Source organism: Carica papaya, chromosome 3, assembly GCF_054855325.1.
Source record: "Carica papaya isolate Zhongbai chromosome 3, ASM5485532v1, whole genome shotgun sequence".
Classification (NCBI taxonomy): domain Eukaryota; kingdom Viridiplantae; phylum Streptophyta; class Magnoliopsida; order Brassicales; family Caricaceae; genus Carica; species Carica papaya.
The window spans coordinates 1,662,785-1,682,869 of record NC_142311.1 but is presented as its reverse complement, the minus strand read 5'-3'; the positions used below and the strand labels follow the sequence as shown (position 1 = coordinate 1,682,869).

General features: G+C 32.1%; 2 protein-coding genes across 6 annotated transcripts; both read right to left on the bottom strand.

Moving 5' to 3' along the window:
• Positions 1–106: 106 nt before the first annotated feature.
• Positions 107–6,083, bottom strand: FUS12 (proteasome family protein). Its single transcript, XM_022038381.2, has 12 exons — positions 5,924–6,083; positions 5,685–5,777; positions 5,217–5,295; positions 4,035–4,275; positions 3,875–3,949; positions 3,667–3,801; positions 2,431–2,618; positions 1,615–1,683; positions 1,433–1,523; positions 1,174–1,308; positions 574–686; positions 107–472 (listed from the first exon to the last, which is right to left on the bottom strand). Exons 1-12 carry the CDS (start codon positions 5,931–5,933, stop codon positions 382–384), a joined length of 1,320 nt encoding a protein of 439 aa, XP_021894073.2. The 5' UTR covers positions 5,934–6,083; the 3' UTR covers positions 107–381.
• A 3,028-nt stretch (positions 6,084–9,111) lies between these two features.
• LOC110811803 (AP2-like ethylene-responsive transcription factor PLT2) lies at positions 9,112–15,400 on the bottom strand. Of its 5 annotated transcripts, none has more exons than XM_088214965.1 (12): positions 15,258–15,400; positions 14,842–15,007; positions 12,392–12,510; positions 12,106–12,286; positions 11,601–12,000; positions 11,412–11,494; positions 11,255–11,263; positions 11,031–11,119; positions 10,814–10,887; positions 10,536–10,586; positions 10,301–10,377; positions 9,112–10,003 (listed from the first exon to the last, which is right to left on the bottom strand). In XM_088214965.1, the coding sequence occupies exons 4-12, from the start codon at positions 12,254–12,256 to the stop codon at positions 9,267–9,269; spliced, it is 1,671 nt and encodes a 556-aa protein (XP_088071091.1). In that variant the 5' UTR covers positions 12,257–12,286; positions 12,392–12,510; positions 14,842–15,007; positions 15,258–15,400; the 3' UTR covers positions 9,112–9,266. The 5 variants fall into 5 exon arrangements, with proteins under 5 accessions (XP_088071091.1, XP_088071092.1, XP_088071093.1 ...); XM_088214966.1 differs by having other exon boundaries at positions 12,437–12,510; XM_088214967.1 differs by lacking the exons at positions 14,842–15,007; positions 15,258–15,400 and having other exon boundaries at positions 12,437–13,061.
• Between the last annotated feature and the right edge of the window lie 4,685 nt (positions 15,401–20,085).

Sequence of the window (20,085 nt, the reverse complement as noted above, 5' to 3'; positions counted from 1 at the left end):
CTGAGAGGGACTGATATAATACAATCACGAGATTGTTACATAATAAAAGATAATAATATATTAAATTCTATGTAAATATATATATATATATAAGAAGAACAGTAAATAGTATACTTATCCTCTTTCTTTCACACCTTTGTAAGTAGTACACTTGGTATGTACTCATTTGCAAAAAAGTAAATTATCCAACTATAGGAAAGATACAAGATCAAGATCCAAACACAGCCTTACATATTTGCAGCTTATGCGAAATTCAGCTAACAAAAGCTTCGTCCCAGCTCACCCATGACCAAAAAAAGAAGAAAGAAAGAGAGAGAGAGAGAGAGAGAGCTTCTTGTCCAAAGAAAAAGCACTAGCACCCTCTTGTTTCTGGTATTTGCCTCAACATACTCGGTTGCCGACAGTTTGATAAAGGGATCTAAGCTGTGTGTTCCATTTATCTATAGCAGTATATTTCTTCATTCCCTTGGACCTGAAACGGGCATATATATGATATAATTCTTTTTTTTTTTCAACTCAAAACCCCATATCAACTAACCAAAAACTGGATGACAATGGGTGAATGACACTAACCTGTCCCCACGCTCCAATAGTCGGTTCACTTGATCGATATGTCCATCTATTCGATTATCCAAAATTAGTGACACTAACAACTGTTCAACATCCTTTTCGGGAACGTTGAGTTCCTGCATTTCAGCCAAGGGCACTCAGTTTGTACATTGTTAAAAACTACAGTTTACACAAAAGAGAATGCCAAACACCTGTGCGTTCAAAACGGAATAACAACAAAAATAGCAAAAGAAAAAAAGGAAAATTACCTAACATAAGATCGTTAAGATTTTTAGATATAATTACAACTGGTCCATTTTTTAAAGATAACAATTCAGCTCTTCCACAAGCCAAATACATTGTTAATTACTCTAACTACTTCCTGTTCTCCCTATACTCTTAAAAGTCATTTCCTAATACTAAAAAAATTAAATTTCTTTTATATATATATATATTTCCTTCTTCAAGCATCGTAAACTCTTATACTTTTCGTGTTTTTTTAAGCAACATCTCTAGTTAACTTCTTTTTATATTCAACAATCACCTTATTGAAACTTGACATATTTAACATCAGTTAAAGCCCATCATGAAACTAGAAAAAAAATTTAAGCAATTTAAGCTCACCTTGGATATGAAGGGAATCCTTATTCTTGTATATGGTTTGATCAGCTTAAGCAACACTTGCGTTCTGACATTCTTCAATAAATCTTCAATATAATTGCGGATAAATGGATCGTCCATTATCGTCCTCCTATTACTCTGAAATAAAAACGAGCAACAACTTATACGAGTTCAGAATTTTTTTAATCTGAAAAATGCCTCCAGAAATTTATAGCATCTTCCAAACAGATAACATAGAGTACAAAGGATACACTAAATGCACCTTAAGGATCTTCTCAAACTCTAAAATCTCATTTCTCTGATAGGCAGCTATCAGATTTGTCATTGCTAAGATCTCGGGATCATTTTTATATCTGCAAAGATCAAACAGAAGAAAGGTTACAAGTGAGAGGAAGGAAAGACACAAGCCAAAATTGTGAGGATTGCATAGACAAAAACACTTACGGCTTTGCCTCTTGCCCATCAAATGGATTTACTTCAGATTCCATCAGCATATTAGCAAGAACCAGGTATCTTCCAAATAAGACACATTTAAAGTGAACTGAATAATCTTTCTTGCTTCTTATTTTAAAAAAGGCATAAGATAATTGCACACACAAATACATAAAAATACAAGAGAAAAGAAAAGGGATATTTGGGGGGAAGAGAGGAGAAATACATGAAGGACTGAATAGGAAGGCATATTTACTCTAGAAATCAGATTATCCTGACATACAAAACATCTGAAAATAGACTTTAACCAGTTGCTCTTCCAGCAGAAAAGGCAAACACCTTAAAAGTTCTGTCAAGCCACATTCTATGTGATGCAGATCCTCATAGGTAAATGAGTGTAAATATAAAAAAGTATTAAGAGGCATCACACAGAGGCCAAATATGCAACCAAGAGACCGTACTTTGAAATTACATATAGAACAAGTCAAGGTTAAGGGACAAAAAATTAGAGCACAATTGCAACTGCTATTTCCAAATAAAGAACACTCGTTAGCTCTTTATCAAAATGACCTTCCTCTCTATGGAAATGTCTAAGTTCGTTTACAAAAGATATCAAGGAAAATTTAGTTGGTCTCAAACAAAATTCGAAAGGTGAAGTTGGTTCAGGTCAATACATCTGAAGAGACAAATAAAGACCTTGCTCAAATGATTGCTGCAGACTTCACTTTTGAGGGATAGAAAAACAAAAGCTATTAGGATGAAAAAAGAGAGAGCAGATTCAAAATGATATTGAAATAAAACAAAAATATATGAAGACAGCACCCATACTTAAGACACTGTATACGCCTCTGATTCCCAGCTTCATCATAATTCTTAAAAGCTTCAAAGAAGTCTGTCGCAGCCTCTGCCCACTGTCGTTCCGCCATATGCATCTTCCCACCACATTCACGTATTATACCCATGATTCTCGGATGTGGTATAGCTGACTTGATAGCAAGTGCTTTCTGGTATAGTTGCTGCAAGTAATCCAATAAGTAAGATGCAGCTTGATGACAATGCTAACTGAAGTCCATGTGTGTATTTTTGTGTTTGAAAAAAGGCATACACTGGAAAGAGATTAGCATTGACGCAATAACTATCAACATATTTGTGATTCCCTGGCAATTTTTCTATTGGGCTCAGTGTGTGATCTATTTTGACAGTTCCCATTGCAAATCTTCACAAGCATGAGATCACATATCATCAACCATACAAGAGAGATATCAAAAATTGAGTCCCCTTAAGAAAATCAGCACCAAATCCATATAATTATAACTACTAATATTAAACAGCTAATATCATGTTTCCAAAACTATAGCAACAGCCTTACCAGCAATCTTGCATCACTCAGAAAACAGCAGTGCAAGATCTGTTTACAGACTGATGATTGCTTCCAGTAAGAGAATAGTTTCTTATATGATATTTTCTAGGCAAACATCTAATTCATTGAATTAACAATGCTCATGGGAAATGTGAAAGACAGAGAGAAAGTTCTCATAGACTTGCAAGGTTCCAGTGCCACTTCGTCTTTACGTTCATATCCTATATGGAAGGTCAGTTATTTTAGCAGCCAAAGAAACTACAAGCCCTTAAAAAAACTCAAGGCTTTAGCAGAACTACATTGAAAATAAATTTCCCTATGGACAAGGATTTACCACTAGAAAGAGGTATGAACGGAAAGATAATGAAGACTATAGCACATTTTAAAATGTGGAAAAGTGACATATGAGGGTGTGATAATACAAACTACTTAGGAGTACTAATATTCAAGCTAATCAGTTAGAAAAAAGGGGATTAATGATTGAAATTGAGTTTGTGGATTTATCCGAGTATTTAGACTAACAAAAATAATTAGAAAGTAGATGATCTAATGTCGCAACAGAAGACTGGATAGAAGAAGTGAAGAATCCGGAAAGGGAAGAAGGAAACAAAAAGAGTAACTTGCAAAGTCGCACAGTAGTATAAATACAAGATAGCAAAGTCATATTTCATATAAAAGTTGAAAGAAAATTAGAAAATCCTTACCTTAAGCTTTTTATTGTTCTTGGTTTCAGTGTACATCTGAATCTCAATCGCATATACCTCCAGAAGTTGGCTTCCTTTCTTTTGATCATCAGTACCATCTTCTCTTTGACAAGATTTATGGAGTTCCTTCAAAATCTGGTTGAGTATAACATGTTATTCTCATAGAGATCATTTAAATCAGAGAAAAAAAAAATTTAGAAGAAAGTACCTTACTCATTCGCCCATATTCACCCATGTCAAACCAAATCTTACATAGCTTGAGATTCGTCTTGAACCAAAGTCTCTGTGCAAGAGACCAACATATCACATCTTGGCACTGAAAGTAGTATCATGATTATAAATTTATATAGATGAAACTATATGCTCACCTCATTCTTTGCTTCCTCAAGGGCCTTTAGAGTTGTCTGATAAAATTCTTGTAGCAGACCAAAGTTCTGACTAGCTGACCCAGAAACAAAATCCATAATATTGTTTATGCATTTTTCACTATAATTACGTGTTACTGCAGACTTGATGTAAGTCAACATCTCCCTGTATGCATCCATCATCTCTTTATATCTACCCAAACGATAATAGAGCTTGACAGTTTGTTTCAGAGCTTTGAATCCCCTAATGACAAAAGAGAGCATAATCATTCAACTCTAAGTTAATCATTTAATGCTCACTTAGTAATTAAACACCAGTTTATCATTCCTCTAGGATCAACATTGACTAGAGAAAACCCCTGCTATCAACCATTTTTTCCTTATATCCTAAAAATTTGACCTCGGCATGGAAAAAGAAGAAAGTGTTTTGAACGCTCGCTAAAACTTGAAACAAGCCTTAAAGCTACTACTGATAATGATATGGCTTGATCCAACTGAGCACCAGTTTTTTTGTTCTAAGAATAAAGAAATATAGAAAATTTTTAGTATCCACAAATGCTTTCATATAGTAAATGTAAAACCTTTAATCCAGGGAGCACATCAAACAGAAAAGATCCAGTAACCATTTTAAAGAGAGCATGTAAATTTTATTAAAAATGAAAAAAATATTGAAATCAATATCCTTGTCAACAAGTTTTAACTACTCGGCCGTTCTTCATCTTATTCAAACAATGGAAAATTGAATCTCCTCTAATTCGATATACAGATTTTATTTCATGAACTTATTCATCATATATGTCTTCCTTATTAGCCAATAATTTCGCACGCCATGCTTCTCATCAATTGATGTGAACATTCAATTAGAAAAGCATGACCTGTTCTTCCATGTTCAGTAGGAACTGAAAATATCCCTTTTGCTAGTACAAGCTTGCACATCTAGCATATGACACTCTCTTCATACAAAGAATAACGACAAAATTTTAGTTTAAAAATATCAATTATCAACCAAAAAGAGAAAAGAATAAGAAAAAATCCGAAGGAGGTCCTTCTAGCATAATGATTTCTTCAGATAGATGCCTTAAAATACATAAACGTGTGAAAGCTGTAGGTTTTTTATGACTATATACCATAAAAAATGATCATCCCTCCATTTTGCAATAAAAACGAAAATTCTGAAATACTCACCACTCAGCCTTCTCAGGTTCCATGGTAACTACTTCAGCAAATCCAGCAAGTGCTCCTTCTGGATCAGTTTCCACCAAACCTATAATGCATTTGGAAGAGTGTGAGAGAGGGGGGGAAATTTAAGTGTATCACATACACAACCAAGACAATAGGAAATGGTATGATCTCTGGATGATGCGCATGAGATGTGTAGATTAACACTATATATTTGAACAAGCATTTCATTAATAACCATTAAAAAAAGTACTTAATTATCTAAATGCAGTTAGTAACTATAAACAAACGCAGAAAGCTCAGTCATTTTTCGCCAGTATCCTCCACAATTAACATCTAAGAAACCTATCTCCTTATAGTCTCCTAATACTACAGATTCAACTCAAACAATTTTCGAAAGTTAAACTCAATAATCTATACCGAACAGCAAGATGATTGACCGTGAAAGAAGTTTAGACGAAGTAATACACACACCTTTAGAATTGTAGTACTGATTCTCAATGTCAACATCTTGCTCCTCGGGCTCCTCATCCGAGTACTCAAACCCGTAATCCTCCATATCGGCATCTGCGGATTACCCAGGAAAATAAAAAAAAATTAAATCCACAAAAATTTAAAAAGGAAACGAGGAAGACGAAGTATGGAGTCAAAACAAAGACTCTTTACTGCTCTAGAACCCTATCACTGATACGACTAATCAATAGCGAATATACCTGAACCCATGATGATCGCTCAAAGAGATCGAACACGTAAATGCAGTCAGCAGAGTCGATTTGCACGAGGGAAATCCCTGTTAGGGCAGTCGAGTGAGGTGAAAATTAGAAAATGAAATAAGCACCAGGTTGTAGAGTTTCATGGAAATTCTGTGATACCTTGTGTCGCCTTAGCATTCGAGAGCAAAATGGGCCTGAAACTGCTATAATTACTGGGCCTCGGCCCTTTTAGAATAATTGATAATTAAATTTTAGGCCCAAATAATTTTTCCTTTTCCATTTTCGGCCTTTTAGCCCAAATTTTCTCTCTAACTTTTTTAATTAAATAAATAAATTGTGATCCTTAAATATATGATATATGATATATATATATATATATATATATATATATAATATGATCATTCTTAAATCATACCCGTTCATTTTAATACGGTATTTAATTTGTAATTATAATATAAATGTACATTCATCTTGATTTGTGCAATAAACAAGACACTAACATGCACATGACCTAATATGTTCCTATTCCATTATTCAATGCATGGACACATAATTAAAAGGTTGTTCCTCTTATTTCTTTTAGAAGTTAATGCATATCCTCCTTATATATGTGTGTATGTATAGATATATAATGCATTATGTATGCATACAATATACGTGTATGTAATGCGAAGAAGTCATACAAATTTGATTTCCTACTATCTTGGGATTTTATATATATATATATATAGTTAATTTACTTATTATATAGTATTAAGTCATGTGCATAGCAATGTCTTGTTTTATGCAATGCGAGATTAATATATATTATAAATTTGTTTTAACTTTTAATTAATTTATAAAAATAATTCTAAACTATATATTATATTAATTTCCTAAGTACTTTAAATATTTTTTAAAAAAAATTCAACAGCTTCTTGCAAATTATTAAATAACAGCACGTTTCTAATATTTTTTTATAAATTTATAAATTTTAAACTTAACTATCTGTATATTTTAATAGATAAAAATAATCTAGTATACTTTATACTGATTAAATTACTAATCAATTAATTAACTTCGTAAACTAATTAATTATATTCATTAATTAATTTTGTTATTATATATATATATACATACATAGTGCGAATTAGCAGAATGAGGGGAGGGACCAACAGGCCACATGGTCAGAGGGAATGGTGTTGAAGTGATCGAGAACCAGAATTGTAATGAAGCGATAATCCAGACTTCGAAATTTGCATGCCCACTTTTTCACATCTATTTATATTTCTATGCTGATATTTTGTTGAAATCATCACACGTGCTTCTCTATTAATTAATTTTATACATTTACATCCACACATGTATATAGCGGTTTCTCCAAGTAACATATACATATATATATATAGATATATATATATATACATGTATACACACGTATATAATATAAGGGATTGGACCGGTCATAATAGTTCAAATTTTCTGGCAAATTTAATTCAGTAATCATTGCTACATTTATACCAAGTTCCAAGTATAAAATCCTCTTTTCACTTGTCACTCAATAAATAAATAAATAAATGTTCTTAGTTATTATTATTATAATTATTTTAATAACAACGTATGACAAATAACAAATAGTTTATAATCCTAAAAAAATATTGTCGTTGTTGATAAAATGAGTGTAGATCAAGACGAATCAAAATTGCTCGTTCTACACCACCCGTTTTTTACTTTTCTTTTTCTTTTTTGTATGTGATAGCATTATTTTTTATTAGATTATTGAAGATGATATTCAAATATTTTAGAACTATATTGGGCTCGTTAATATGCTTAAGCTAATTACTTGGGAGAATTGGACTTCAGAGACTTTCATTGTCTTAATACAATAATACTTGTCTAAGTAAGCTTAGCGATTGGTTTTAAATCAAAGCACGTTGGTTTATCAAGTCTTAGGAACAATGTACTTTCAACGAGGGGACTTCTTTAGGCTTCTATGGGTTACATGCTGATCTATGTATAACTTAGTTTATTGGTTGAGAGGCAATTATTGGAAGAGAGTTTGACATGGTGAATTGGTAATGGATGTTAAATATAAATATGAGAGAATAGATGGACAATGAACACACCAAATGCACAAATATGGAGGTTGCATCCTATTAATGCCGAGATTGAATGGGTATCTGATTTGCTCAATTGATGGATGGTCGTGTTGGAACCTCTCTCTATTATAATAACATTTTCTACCGTAGGATCTAGTTGATATTATAAGTATATCAATAAGTTACAACCTTATTCCAAATAAAATCACATGGGTTTATAAAGAATCGAATTTGCACTTAGTGAATTTTGGGTTACTATAGAACTTGGTATAAGAGGTTCTTTTTTTTACTTGACAATATAACTAACGATGAAAAGACTATTTGGAAAAAATTATGGAATGCAAAAGTGCTCCCGTGGATAGAGCTCTTTGAGTGGAAAATTGTTTGTGACATTGTACCGATGAGGAGTAGGTCGGCAATGAAAGAAATCGAGGTTGATATTGAGTACTCTATGTGTGTGGAATTGGAGGAATCTCTACATCATAAATTTTGATAAAAGAAATTTCATTAAAAAAAGAGATAGATAAAAAAAAATGATTACGGTGCGATGATTATGCTAATAATATTTTTAAAACATAATATTGATTTAAATATATCATTTACGATATAAATATCTGTCTAATATTTTTAGACATATTATTAGTGATAAGAATTTAGAATATCATTAAAGCGATTAAAAATTAATAAATATACATGATGCATTATAGCTGTTCCCTTTGAATTTGTCTTTAATTCATGTTTCAAAAAATAAGTAAAAATTAAAAATTTAATTAAAAAATAATTAAAAAAAGACAGGTAAAATTACAAATAAAAAAGAATATTAAGAAGTAATTTTATTAATCAATTAATAAAAGTTCACATCTAATTAATCCGAAAGCAAATATGAAGATCAATTGCATGCATACAAAATTTGGGTATTCTATCGTCTCAATTAGAACCCAAAAACAGCCCGTGAGGGCTATTAGCATTGACCCATATAGTACTGAAGTCAGTCACCATTAGTCAAATTGTTCTTCCCCAACCAGGATATATAAACCCTAATTCAAAACCCTCAAGAAGAAAGTTAAGCCAAAAAAAAAAAAAAAAAAGAAATAATAAAGGTCAGAGGAAGGTTGAGAAGATGGCCAAGTTTAATTTCATCAGAAGACGACCTATCTTTTCCATGGTACTTTGGACTAAAAACAAACGGAAAAACAAAAAAAGGGAAAAAACAAGAAAGCATTGTAAATTGTTGCTGTCATCTGAGGTTGAGCAGATCATTAATGTCAATCATTCCACATTGTGAAAACGCCGGGATTTGAGCCAGGAACTGAGTCGCCAGACCAGCCACCATAGCCGGCGGAGGGCATGTCGTAGTCAACCTTAACAAGGGAAAGATCCTCGGCAGAACCTATCGCCGTGGAATTAGGCGCCAACCCAATTCCTGAGCCGTTTCCGAGATATCCTCCAGTACTGTAACTCCCACTTGAGCTGCCATTGTTGTGATCCATGTTAACCAGGCCGTGAAGTAAAGCAGGGTTGCTCTGGATGTAACTATTGTAGAATTGGGCGTTCTGGCTCGACTGTTGCTGGAGATAAGACGAAGAAGACGACCCAGTTTGGTGGTGCAAATGGAGCTGTGTCTGGAGATAGTTATGATGAAAGGAAGGATCGTAGTGGGAGATTTCAGGGTTTTGTAACGTTAGTAGAGGCTGAGATGGTTGATGATGATGATCAAATGGGATTTGCATAAGAGGGTAAGCTTGTAATCTTGTGTTTGAGCTTGATCCACCATAGCTGAAAGTGGTGGAGCCGAGAGCAATCATCTCTTCTCTTTTTCTTGATGACTCCATGGCTTGAGCTTCTTTCAGTCGTTTTGCAGCTCCACCACCTATCGGCAAAGTATTGCTTTCGAGAATACTCTTTACATCGTAGCGGCTCATGTCGAAGTTGGTGACGGCGTTGAGTCCTCTGAACTTGATTGCAGCTATGTCGTATGCTTCGGCTGCTTCCTCCTCTGTGCCTGTATCGTATATAATTGTCAATTAAACCAGTATTTGCCAACTAATTTGCTCCATTATAATACATATGTATATGTACACATATAATTTTACAAGTTTATAAGAGATAGAGCGATCGATTTTGACTTCGTTTGTATATATGATCCTTTGGAAATTATATTCACTTATGTTGCAATTAACGTTAATGTGTTGAGTAACTGATGAATCTATAAATTTTTATTAAAATAAATTAATATGTTTGCATGAACTTTTGAAGGTGTCATATTAAAGTGTTGCATGGAAATTGAATGACTACATACTGAAAGTTCCTAAGTAAAGATCTTTGTTTCCTGCAACTCTTCCAATCCTCGCCTGCCATCTTCCATGTTGGTGATGCCTGAATAAAATGAAAATTTGGAAGCAATCAACACGTATATGTATATATAGGCATATAAAGTTCATGTCCTTTTGGCTGTGTCTATATATATATATATATATATATATATATATATATATATAGAGAGAGAGAGAGAGAGAGAGATCAGAATTTAGTGCCTTGTAACTCCACGATACATTGATGCACCCCTAGAGAAGCCACTACTTTTCCTGAAAATCAGCCACAGATCAAGATAACAATGTAATTAGATGCATGATGACATGGCATCGACTATACATATGTGTGAGTGTGTATATATCTAATATAGGGATTACAGTGAAACACATTGGTTAATACCCAGTTAAAAGATGAGTCCTTTTTCTGTTCATTATTGATTTATGAACGAATTCAATTTAAGCAAGTTAAGAAAGTTAGAATGCTTAAACTTTATAAGTACCTCCTGATAGCAGCAACAAATTCTTGCCTAGTCATATGCTTCATTTCCTCTAGTTCCTTCTCATAATTACTGATCTGAAGCATTAACCAAAGAAACTAATTAATCGTATCATTAACTGGAAACAATGGTGTTGCAGTTTCCACCTTATGACATCCTAATTAACCATTAATTTTTAATCTTTATATTGGGGAAAATTAACACAGTTAAATTAACTTACCGGAAAATTAGTAGTAGTCGACGTTCCCCAGTACTTCAACGCAGCCAGATCATAAGCCCTTGCTGCTTTTTCTTCTTTGTCATATCCACCTGCCAGAGAGGGAAAAAATAAAACTTACTGTTAGAATCACAGTTTCATAAGAAGGAAAGTCTAAGAAGGAAAGTCAAGTATATATACATACACATATTTATGTGCAAATAGAATATATGAACTTCATCACTCACCCAAATAAACTGCAATTGAAGATCGGTGGCACGATAGAAATTACCGTGAAAATCAAAACAAAACTAACGGTTAGGGTCTTCAAGATAATGAAATAAGCAAGGAAGAACTATATCTATAGATATGTGTGTATATGTAAATGGTCAGTGAGGATCAAACCTTGTCTTCCTTTTCTTGACTGGCCTTCCCTTCTACAACTATTATCCCATAGATGAGCTTCATATCTCCCTGTCCATCTATGTCTGCAACTCACATAAAAAAAAAAACCCCATTTGACCTAGAATCAAAATCCAAAATTTCTACCAGAAGAAAAATAGATTCAGACCAGGTTGTATTTAAATTTTTAACCTTGTTACACCGCGATAAATAGATGTCCTTTGGCCGAAAGTATCCAGTGTTCTTCTGGGTGCAGCTTCAACAGCACTGCTGTTTGTACTGTTATCTCCACTAGTCTCGCACGTTGAACTCTTGTTCCCAGTGCTTCCCATAGACAAAGTCAGTGACTGTAAATTATTCGTACTCTCTTGAAACTCCTGGTAGGTCTTACTAGAAGACGTTAAAACGGCGCCGGTTGACTGAACAGCAGGTACTATGCTGTTGCTCTGGAACAAGGCGTAGTCAGAATGATCATTAGCTTGAATTTCATTGTACCCTACAAGATCTGCCTGGTTCTCCGTTTTGCTCACTCCTAGAAAATCTGCCACCTTCGGAACTTCTCCACCGCCATGCGTGTTTATCAGATTCCATTCTGTGTAAAAATTTTATGCCAGTACCATGGGTAAGAAATATGTGAGGTATAGTTAGCCAGCTTGAGAAAGGAAACTAATATGTATGTATTTAAATATGTTTATACCTTGTGCTTGAAAAGGGTTGTCCATGTTATCACTTACTAACCCTAGATTGAACTGGTGAGACTGAGAAGGATGGAGATGAGCTGGTATGGAAGAGTGATGAGTCGGTGAAAGTGGGAAAGAAAGCCAGTTGTTTGAATTCATGGAGCCCATATCTTCTGATTCACTCTTGCACTCTTATATCTATATGTGTGTGTCTGCGTATCAATATATATATATATATATATATATATACCGAGACTCCCCCGGAAAGAACAGTTCAAAGTAATTTGAGGAAAAGGGCCTTACCCAGAAGAGATCAGGAATAAGGACAAGTGGAGATCAGAGCTTTACCCAAGTGAGTATTTGCAGGAGAGGATGATTCAGCACAGTTTCCCTCTCTCTCTCTAGGTTGCAGAGATGAATATCTTAGGAGAACATGTGAAAAGAAAAAGGAGGAGAGGAGGAGAAGAGAGAAAGATTAGAGAAAGATAGAAGCTCTTTAAATTACATAGGGAAGAGACTTAGCTTAAGCAAACCCCTTTGAGACTGGTCTGGTCTGACTACAAACACCAATTCCCAACACTTGAAAAATCAATATGACAAATAACACAACTATAACCTCCATTATTATACTATATACATAATAAGTTATAGGGACACGAGTGCAATATAAATGTATATATTATATGTATATATGTTCGGTCATTGTACTAAGACAAACCCACAATTCCAACTGGAAAAATCCAACCCTAAAAAACCCTTTTTCCTCTTCTTCTTCTTCTTCTTCTTCTTCTTCTTCTCTCTCTCTCTTTTTAAAGAGCCCACTTGGTTTATTGGAACTCTCGCCCTCGTTTACTGCAATATATGACTCCCCAAAGCCCAGCATTCCCACACTCTGCAAATCATCTCATAGTCTAACAATTGACTATTCTACGTAAAGTTACCTCTCTTCTCATTTACTCATATATAAATCTTATATGCATTTAATTTAAATCTATTTAACCCAAATAAAAAATCAGTACACACACGCAAAAATATAAATATCTAAAGATGAAAACCCTTAAACCAGAGAAGATCTTCCAAGCGGGTCACTACCCACTAGCCAAAAAGATTAAAGAGACTCTATGTTTGTAGATCCCCGAGTCTCTGCATGTGTTAAAGATGCATGTGTACGGACATGCAATATTATATATATATATATATATATATACATACATACATATATATACACATATAGAGAGAGAGAGAGAGGGTAAAATTATCCACGTATTTTCAACATTAAGAAAGTGTGAGAATTACTCCTCTTCAAATTTTTCCTAATTAAATAAATTTTTTGAGTACTGATTTTTATTTTTTAATTACAAAAAATATTCATGTACAAGCAAAACTAAGTTTTTTTTTTTTCTCAAATAATTTTACGATAATAATAATAATAATAATATAATTTAAATTTTACTATAATATTTTTAGATATAAAAGATTAAGAAAATTACTGTGGAAGATATTTAATTTGGGTTCCCTAAGTAGAAATGTGTTGACCGCTTAATTGGTTTTCGCACCCGTCAAAAAAGATTAAATGAGATTAATTAAAGAGATAATTTTTTATTAAAAAATAATTATAATAATAATATTATTATTACTACTTGTGCCCTTTGCACACTAGAAGCTTGTATTGTGCTAGGAGCTCTTAATTTGTTTAATTAACTAATTAATTATAATATTTGTGCCTCTGTGTCATCCAATTAGTCACAAGTACATTTTTCTTTAAGAATTTTATAATAATATAATTAAGATTTGCACATCTAACCTTATCATCCATTTCAATGAACCGCATTATATTATAATTATAAATTAATTAATTAAGTAGATAGTTAATTGATTAATTATTGTCTATCGACATATATTTACTACTTACTACTATAGTATATATGGACTGACTCATCTTTCTTTTATGTTTGCCATGTTCACCTAATTACAAGCTTATATGTTTATAATCTTGTATTTAGGCATAGAAAAGCTCTAATGTATCTAATATTTATATGCATATTCTCAAAATATATATATATATATATATATACACTTTTGGATTCATTTTACATACTTGCAATTTTATACCCTCTTACTAATTAAAAACCTGTTAGATATTAGTTCAACAATTCATTTAGTATAAAATGTGCTACACGTGCATATTTAAGTATGGAGATCATACACACACATATAATACTAAATAATGTGTGTTGCATCAATTATTATGAAGCCAGCCATTTATAATCATATGGAGAATAATATTTGTGTGTATGATATATATATATATGTGTATATAAAGACACGAGTCAAAATCTATATATATATATATAGGTAAATAAAAGAAAATGAGATCATCAGAAGACAGAAGGAGAGTAAGATCAGTGACGAGGAAAGTTCTTTTTTTCTCCTTTTTGATGGCCTGCAAATATCCCTTCCTTAAATAATCAAGTAAACTTATGTTTATTTTAATCAACCTGTTTATTTTTTTCTTAGAAAAATTAATTTTCGAGATTGTATTTACAACTTTCTAAACTGAACAACTCAGAGTTTTCAGGCTGCTCTCTTTTACGAGAGTACACGATTATCTTATAGATATATTAACACCAACTTAAATTATAAGAAAGAATCTGAACCCCGATGCTGATTAAGCAAACAGTACTTGATTAAAGCAATAATCTTTTCACTAAGCAGATTAATTATAATATATGTATATGGGTTATTAGAATCACCTGCCGTTGTTGTTGATGACAGAGCTACCGCCAAATTATAGCACACGTACGTATAAAATAAGAAGAAAGTTGACTGAAATGCCCCACATTAAGGGCGCAGGACCCACGTCTCTCGCTTTCTTCAAACTTTTCCACTCATAAACCTCCAAACCACTTCATCAAAACCCTAAAAACTCCATTAAAAACAATTCAGAAAATCATTAAATATACCCCTAAAAACCCTACTAAAACCAACCCAAAAAATATAAAATAAACCCTAAAAACCCCATTCCTCCACATTTTGAGCAATTAAAGAATCCCAGAAAGAGAAAAAAAAAAAAAAAAGATAATTAACCTCTGCATATACACGTACACAACTTGATACACAACTAAAAAAAAAATGAACACGAAGAAAATGTGTCAAACAAGAGACTTACCTAATGAAGATAATAAACAGTGTAAAACGAAGAAAAGCTGAAGAATCTCTCTTCTTCTTCTATCTGTCATGATCGCCGCTGGTAAAAATATTCTCGGAAAATGTGAAGGTAGAGAAAGCAAATTGTGGAAGAAAGAGAGTTAATAAGGGGAGGAATGGTGGGGATTTGCTATCCACCGGCCACTTGCAGTAAACAAGAGTTTGATTATTAATATTCAACGAGGGTTTCACGTCGTTTCAGATAATGCGGCCAAACTTAGGAAGGAATGTGACTGACACGTGTCAGTATATTATATTATTATTATTATTATTATTAATGCTAATAATATAGATATATATGAAAATTATTAATTAATTAAAGGCTTAATTAATTTTTGTTGGCTTGCCAGCAAAGGCAGTGCAGGCCAATTATACGGTTTGCATGCTTGCACAAAAAAACACAAAATTTAGAAGCAAACTTTGACCATTCTATTTAACACGTTGACCAAAATTATATACATACACTTTCACCACCTTTTTTAACGAATTTGCCCTTGCTCGTAATCAATTAGCGAATTTGAGTTAGGGGTATATTAGATAAATCATTTTACTTTTCTGATTAGTTCATTGTATATTTATGTATGTATTAATTGTTAGTACCCTTATTTTTTTTTTTTTGAATGACTACAATCTTATGATGAATTTTTACATTTACATCATATATATCACCGAGAAACGAAATCGTAGGATCCATCAACTACAAGGATATACATGTGTAGATAATCCAGTCGTTGCACATATGTATGTGGAAATTCATGCCCCATGAATTATTGTGCATGCATCAATCCTCATGTCCATCATTCATGCCAGCAGCTCTAATTAATGACAAATACTGTTTAAACATTAATAAAACGGGGGGTATTTTGGTAAATATATGAGAGAGTGAGAGAGAGAGAGAGAGGAAGCCATGCACGAGAATCTAGAGAGAAAGTGGTGGTGGTGGTGGTGATGGTGGTGGTGGTCTGCTGGGAAGAAACGCCGGAGAAATGCTCGTGTCGCCTCGAAATAAAAAAAATAAAAATAAAAACCAGTTAGAAAGCCAAACAAATCCCTTTTTTGTTTTCTTCTTGCATTTTCCCACTCACTGAAAAACCCTACCTACACCCTCATCTAGGGTTAGGGTTTTTTCTGATAAGGTTGTAGGACCTAGGGTTGTTTTTCCTATAGGTTATATAAATAGCTGCGTGCTTTGCAATATTAATAAACTAAAGTAGTTAATTATGAAACATTGCCAGTAATATATATATATATATATATAGATATATATTTCTAGGTTTTAGTCAAATGGGCAACTGGGCTGAGTAAGAAATTGCAAAATAGTGGTTTAGTTTTGGGCATGTCCATTGGAGAGAAATCTTTCGGCCCTAGTCTCTATCCACTCTTCAAAACGACACCGTTTGTCTTTCTGAGCTATTGTCTGGCTTAAGTTAAATTGTTTTTCATTTTGGACTGGGCCCGCTATCCACCCATAATTAGTTTTGTCTTTTTCTAATTTTGGGCCGGTCTGTGTTCGCTTCAAAACGACACCGTTTGTCTCTATTGATATATTACCTTGCTTAAGATAAATGGTTTAGTATCTTCCAAACATTATACCTTAAGCAAACATTTTTTTTTTATTATACCCACAAAATTGTATTTACATTTTTTTAAATCACAAAAAATAATTAATTCAAATTTTGAAATAAAATTGACTTCAAAATAGTGTGTGCGTAGGTACATACACACATGCACAAGCAAATATATAAAGATATATATATATATATATATATATATATATACAGTCGGAAAAAACGATATAATTTCGTTATTTATAAGTTAAGGATGTCATACAAGTCTCTTGTGGAGTAAATTTAAGGCAAAGCAATCCAACCCAAATTTTTATAAAAAAAAAAAAAAAAAAATTTATAAAATAAAGTTTTTAGTTTGGTATAATCTTTAGAAGATGCTTATAATTTTGGAAGCATCTTCGACTCAATTTTGTCTAATAATAATAATATTATTATTATTTGGAATATAAAATTCAAATAATTTCCCTGCTTCATGCACATATATATATATATATATATTGTGTATATATTAAATTTTTAGGGTGGTGGTGTACAAATCAGCAGGTACCAAAAGTCATCTTCTCCATTATGAAAAAACAAAAAAAATGGAGATCCATAGTGGGACTGAATTGAGCTACCATTAAAACAAAAAGGAAGCTCTCGTATCACGACCATAACATTTCTTGATCCAACGGCTATTATTAATAAATCTACCCATAAAAATTTCCCAAATAAGAAAAAGGAATTGTACATTATGAACAATAATAATTCTTATGATATTCTCACACGATCGATATATATATATATACATATAGGCGAATAATAAGCAAGTGTAAACGTGTGTTGCCCACTTTAACCATGATTGGAGGAGCCTTCAAGTAAAGAATTCTAAGCAAGTTATCATTATACATTAATGACAATATATTATTATTATCATCAAAATTTCAGAGAATTAATAATAAGTAAGTGGGTGATTATATATATATGTATATGTATAATAAATTTATTATATAGTTTGATAATTGGTTTTTTTTTTTTTGGGTGTATTTAAGTCGAAGTATATTCTTATATATATTTGTTTAGCATGTTATGAGTAATATGTGTATGTATATATAATGGGTATGTTGTGTTTGTGTTTGGGTTTAAAAGATCCAAAAATATATTCGATATGGGATGAGAGAAAAGGGTTTGTTTTCAAGGGTGAAATCATGGCCGACAAGGGCATCATCAAAGAGTGTAGAGAAGCTTTTTTGCTTTAAAGTACATATGTTCTTAACTTTGACATGGGTAGAGGAATATAATTTGTTCTTAATCAATTAATTGCTATAATTTTTTTTTGAAAAATTACATAATGTGATTTAACTTTTAAGTTGATTATCCTAATTAATCCGTATCTTATTAAATATTTTGTCTTTCAAATTTCAACTCAACCCAATAATTATTCTTTTGAATCATAATTTGACCAAATCCAATTGGAGAATTTAATTCCTAGTCTAGGGACCATTACTTTATACATACATATATATAGATAATGGGTTTGGGATTAATTAGGTATAAGGGAAAGGTTACATTTTCTCCCACCAAATGATGATGGACAGGAACACATCTTGTGAAACTTGAACAATCTTTCTTTCTTTCTTTTTTGGGGGGATGAGTTATAATTTTTTTTTAGAGTTTGTTTAGAAAAAGAATTAATTTGTGGGGTTATGATGTCTCAAGAATGCCAGAAAGATGAGCAAAAAGAAAAACAGTGTGTAAGATTTTGTGTAACCTAAAGTTGGAGTGAATGGGGTGGGTTTTAGGCCTTGTTTGGATGGATCCTTTTTTCCAAAATATTGATTTTTACCCACTTGTTATATTACACCTTTATACTATATGCCCATCAACTCAAATTCTATACACACACACATACATATATATATGCACATTTTTAATCTAGCTAATTATCATTTTAACTTTATTTTAAATGTAGCCTTGCCTTCAAGTTGATTCAAACTATATGTGGAATTAATGGGTAGCCGTGTTTGATCTCCAAGACCATTTTCACTATACTCAATTCATGGTCGGTGAGCTAATCAACCAATGTGGAACTCATCTCCCATAAATAATTTTTTCTTGTCTTCGAAACATAACATTCTTCTTAGTTGCTATAATCCACTTAATAATTTAATTTGGATTATGTTTTCTTTGTTCAAATTTGTTATTATCTTGTCAAGAAAATGTAGTGTCGACAAATATAAGATTCAATAGAAAAAGATGTGGTAACAAGTTTTTGGGTAAGTATTTTCTTTGGAGGTTGACTTAAAAAAATCTTATGTTGAATGTAGAAATCGTTTCAAAATGGGCAGATGATATTATTACAAGATATTAATATTTTATTATTTTAATATGAGTGATCGACTCAGTAAGATAAATATGTATGTCTCAAAAAATGTGTTATAAGTTGAATATTGATGGTTTGTGTAGTAAAAAATGTATAGTTGTGATCTTGAAATGATAATTAACTATGTTTCTAAAGTTGAGAATAACATGCAAATTCACACGTAAAAATATACACCAATTATTTAGTTTACTAGTAACATACACGAAAACATATATCAGTCATTTATCTACATATATATCAACTGTTTATTTAAATAGTAATTAATAATACATAAATTCTTACCTACAGATATACACCTCTGTATAGTGTGAATGTATCTAATTAATTTATATATATATGTATAATAACTAAGATTTTTTTAATACTTTAATCAATTAAAATATGAAATTTGACTTATCATGAAATTGATGGGATCATCGAGGTTGGCAATTAAGACCATTTCGACAAATGGTGTGTTGGAGTAGGTCCACTGTTTTTGATGGGTGCTAGTGAATTGTAACAATCGCCACTAAATACATCATCCGTGGTGCATTCATCAATAACCTTAATTTTCCAATTAATATATGTATGTATATATGTATATCTTATCAAAATTTTCAGCTAATATCATATACATATGTTATATACGTAGACCCACCTTAACAAAAATTTGTCCACCATAAAGGTAAATATATAGCTAATATATATGCTGAAATTTTTAGCTACCTATCCAATTCCGAATATCTTCGAGTGAGTTATATTATGAAGTTCAATAATTATATATATTTTTAAAGTGAGATTAAGAGTTACGTTTATCTACTAATTACACATTTAATATCTTTATCAACATTACAACATAAGATCAAAACATTTGGATCTCT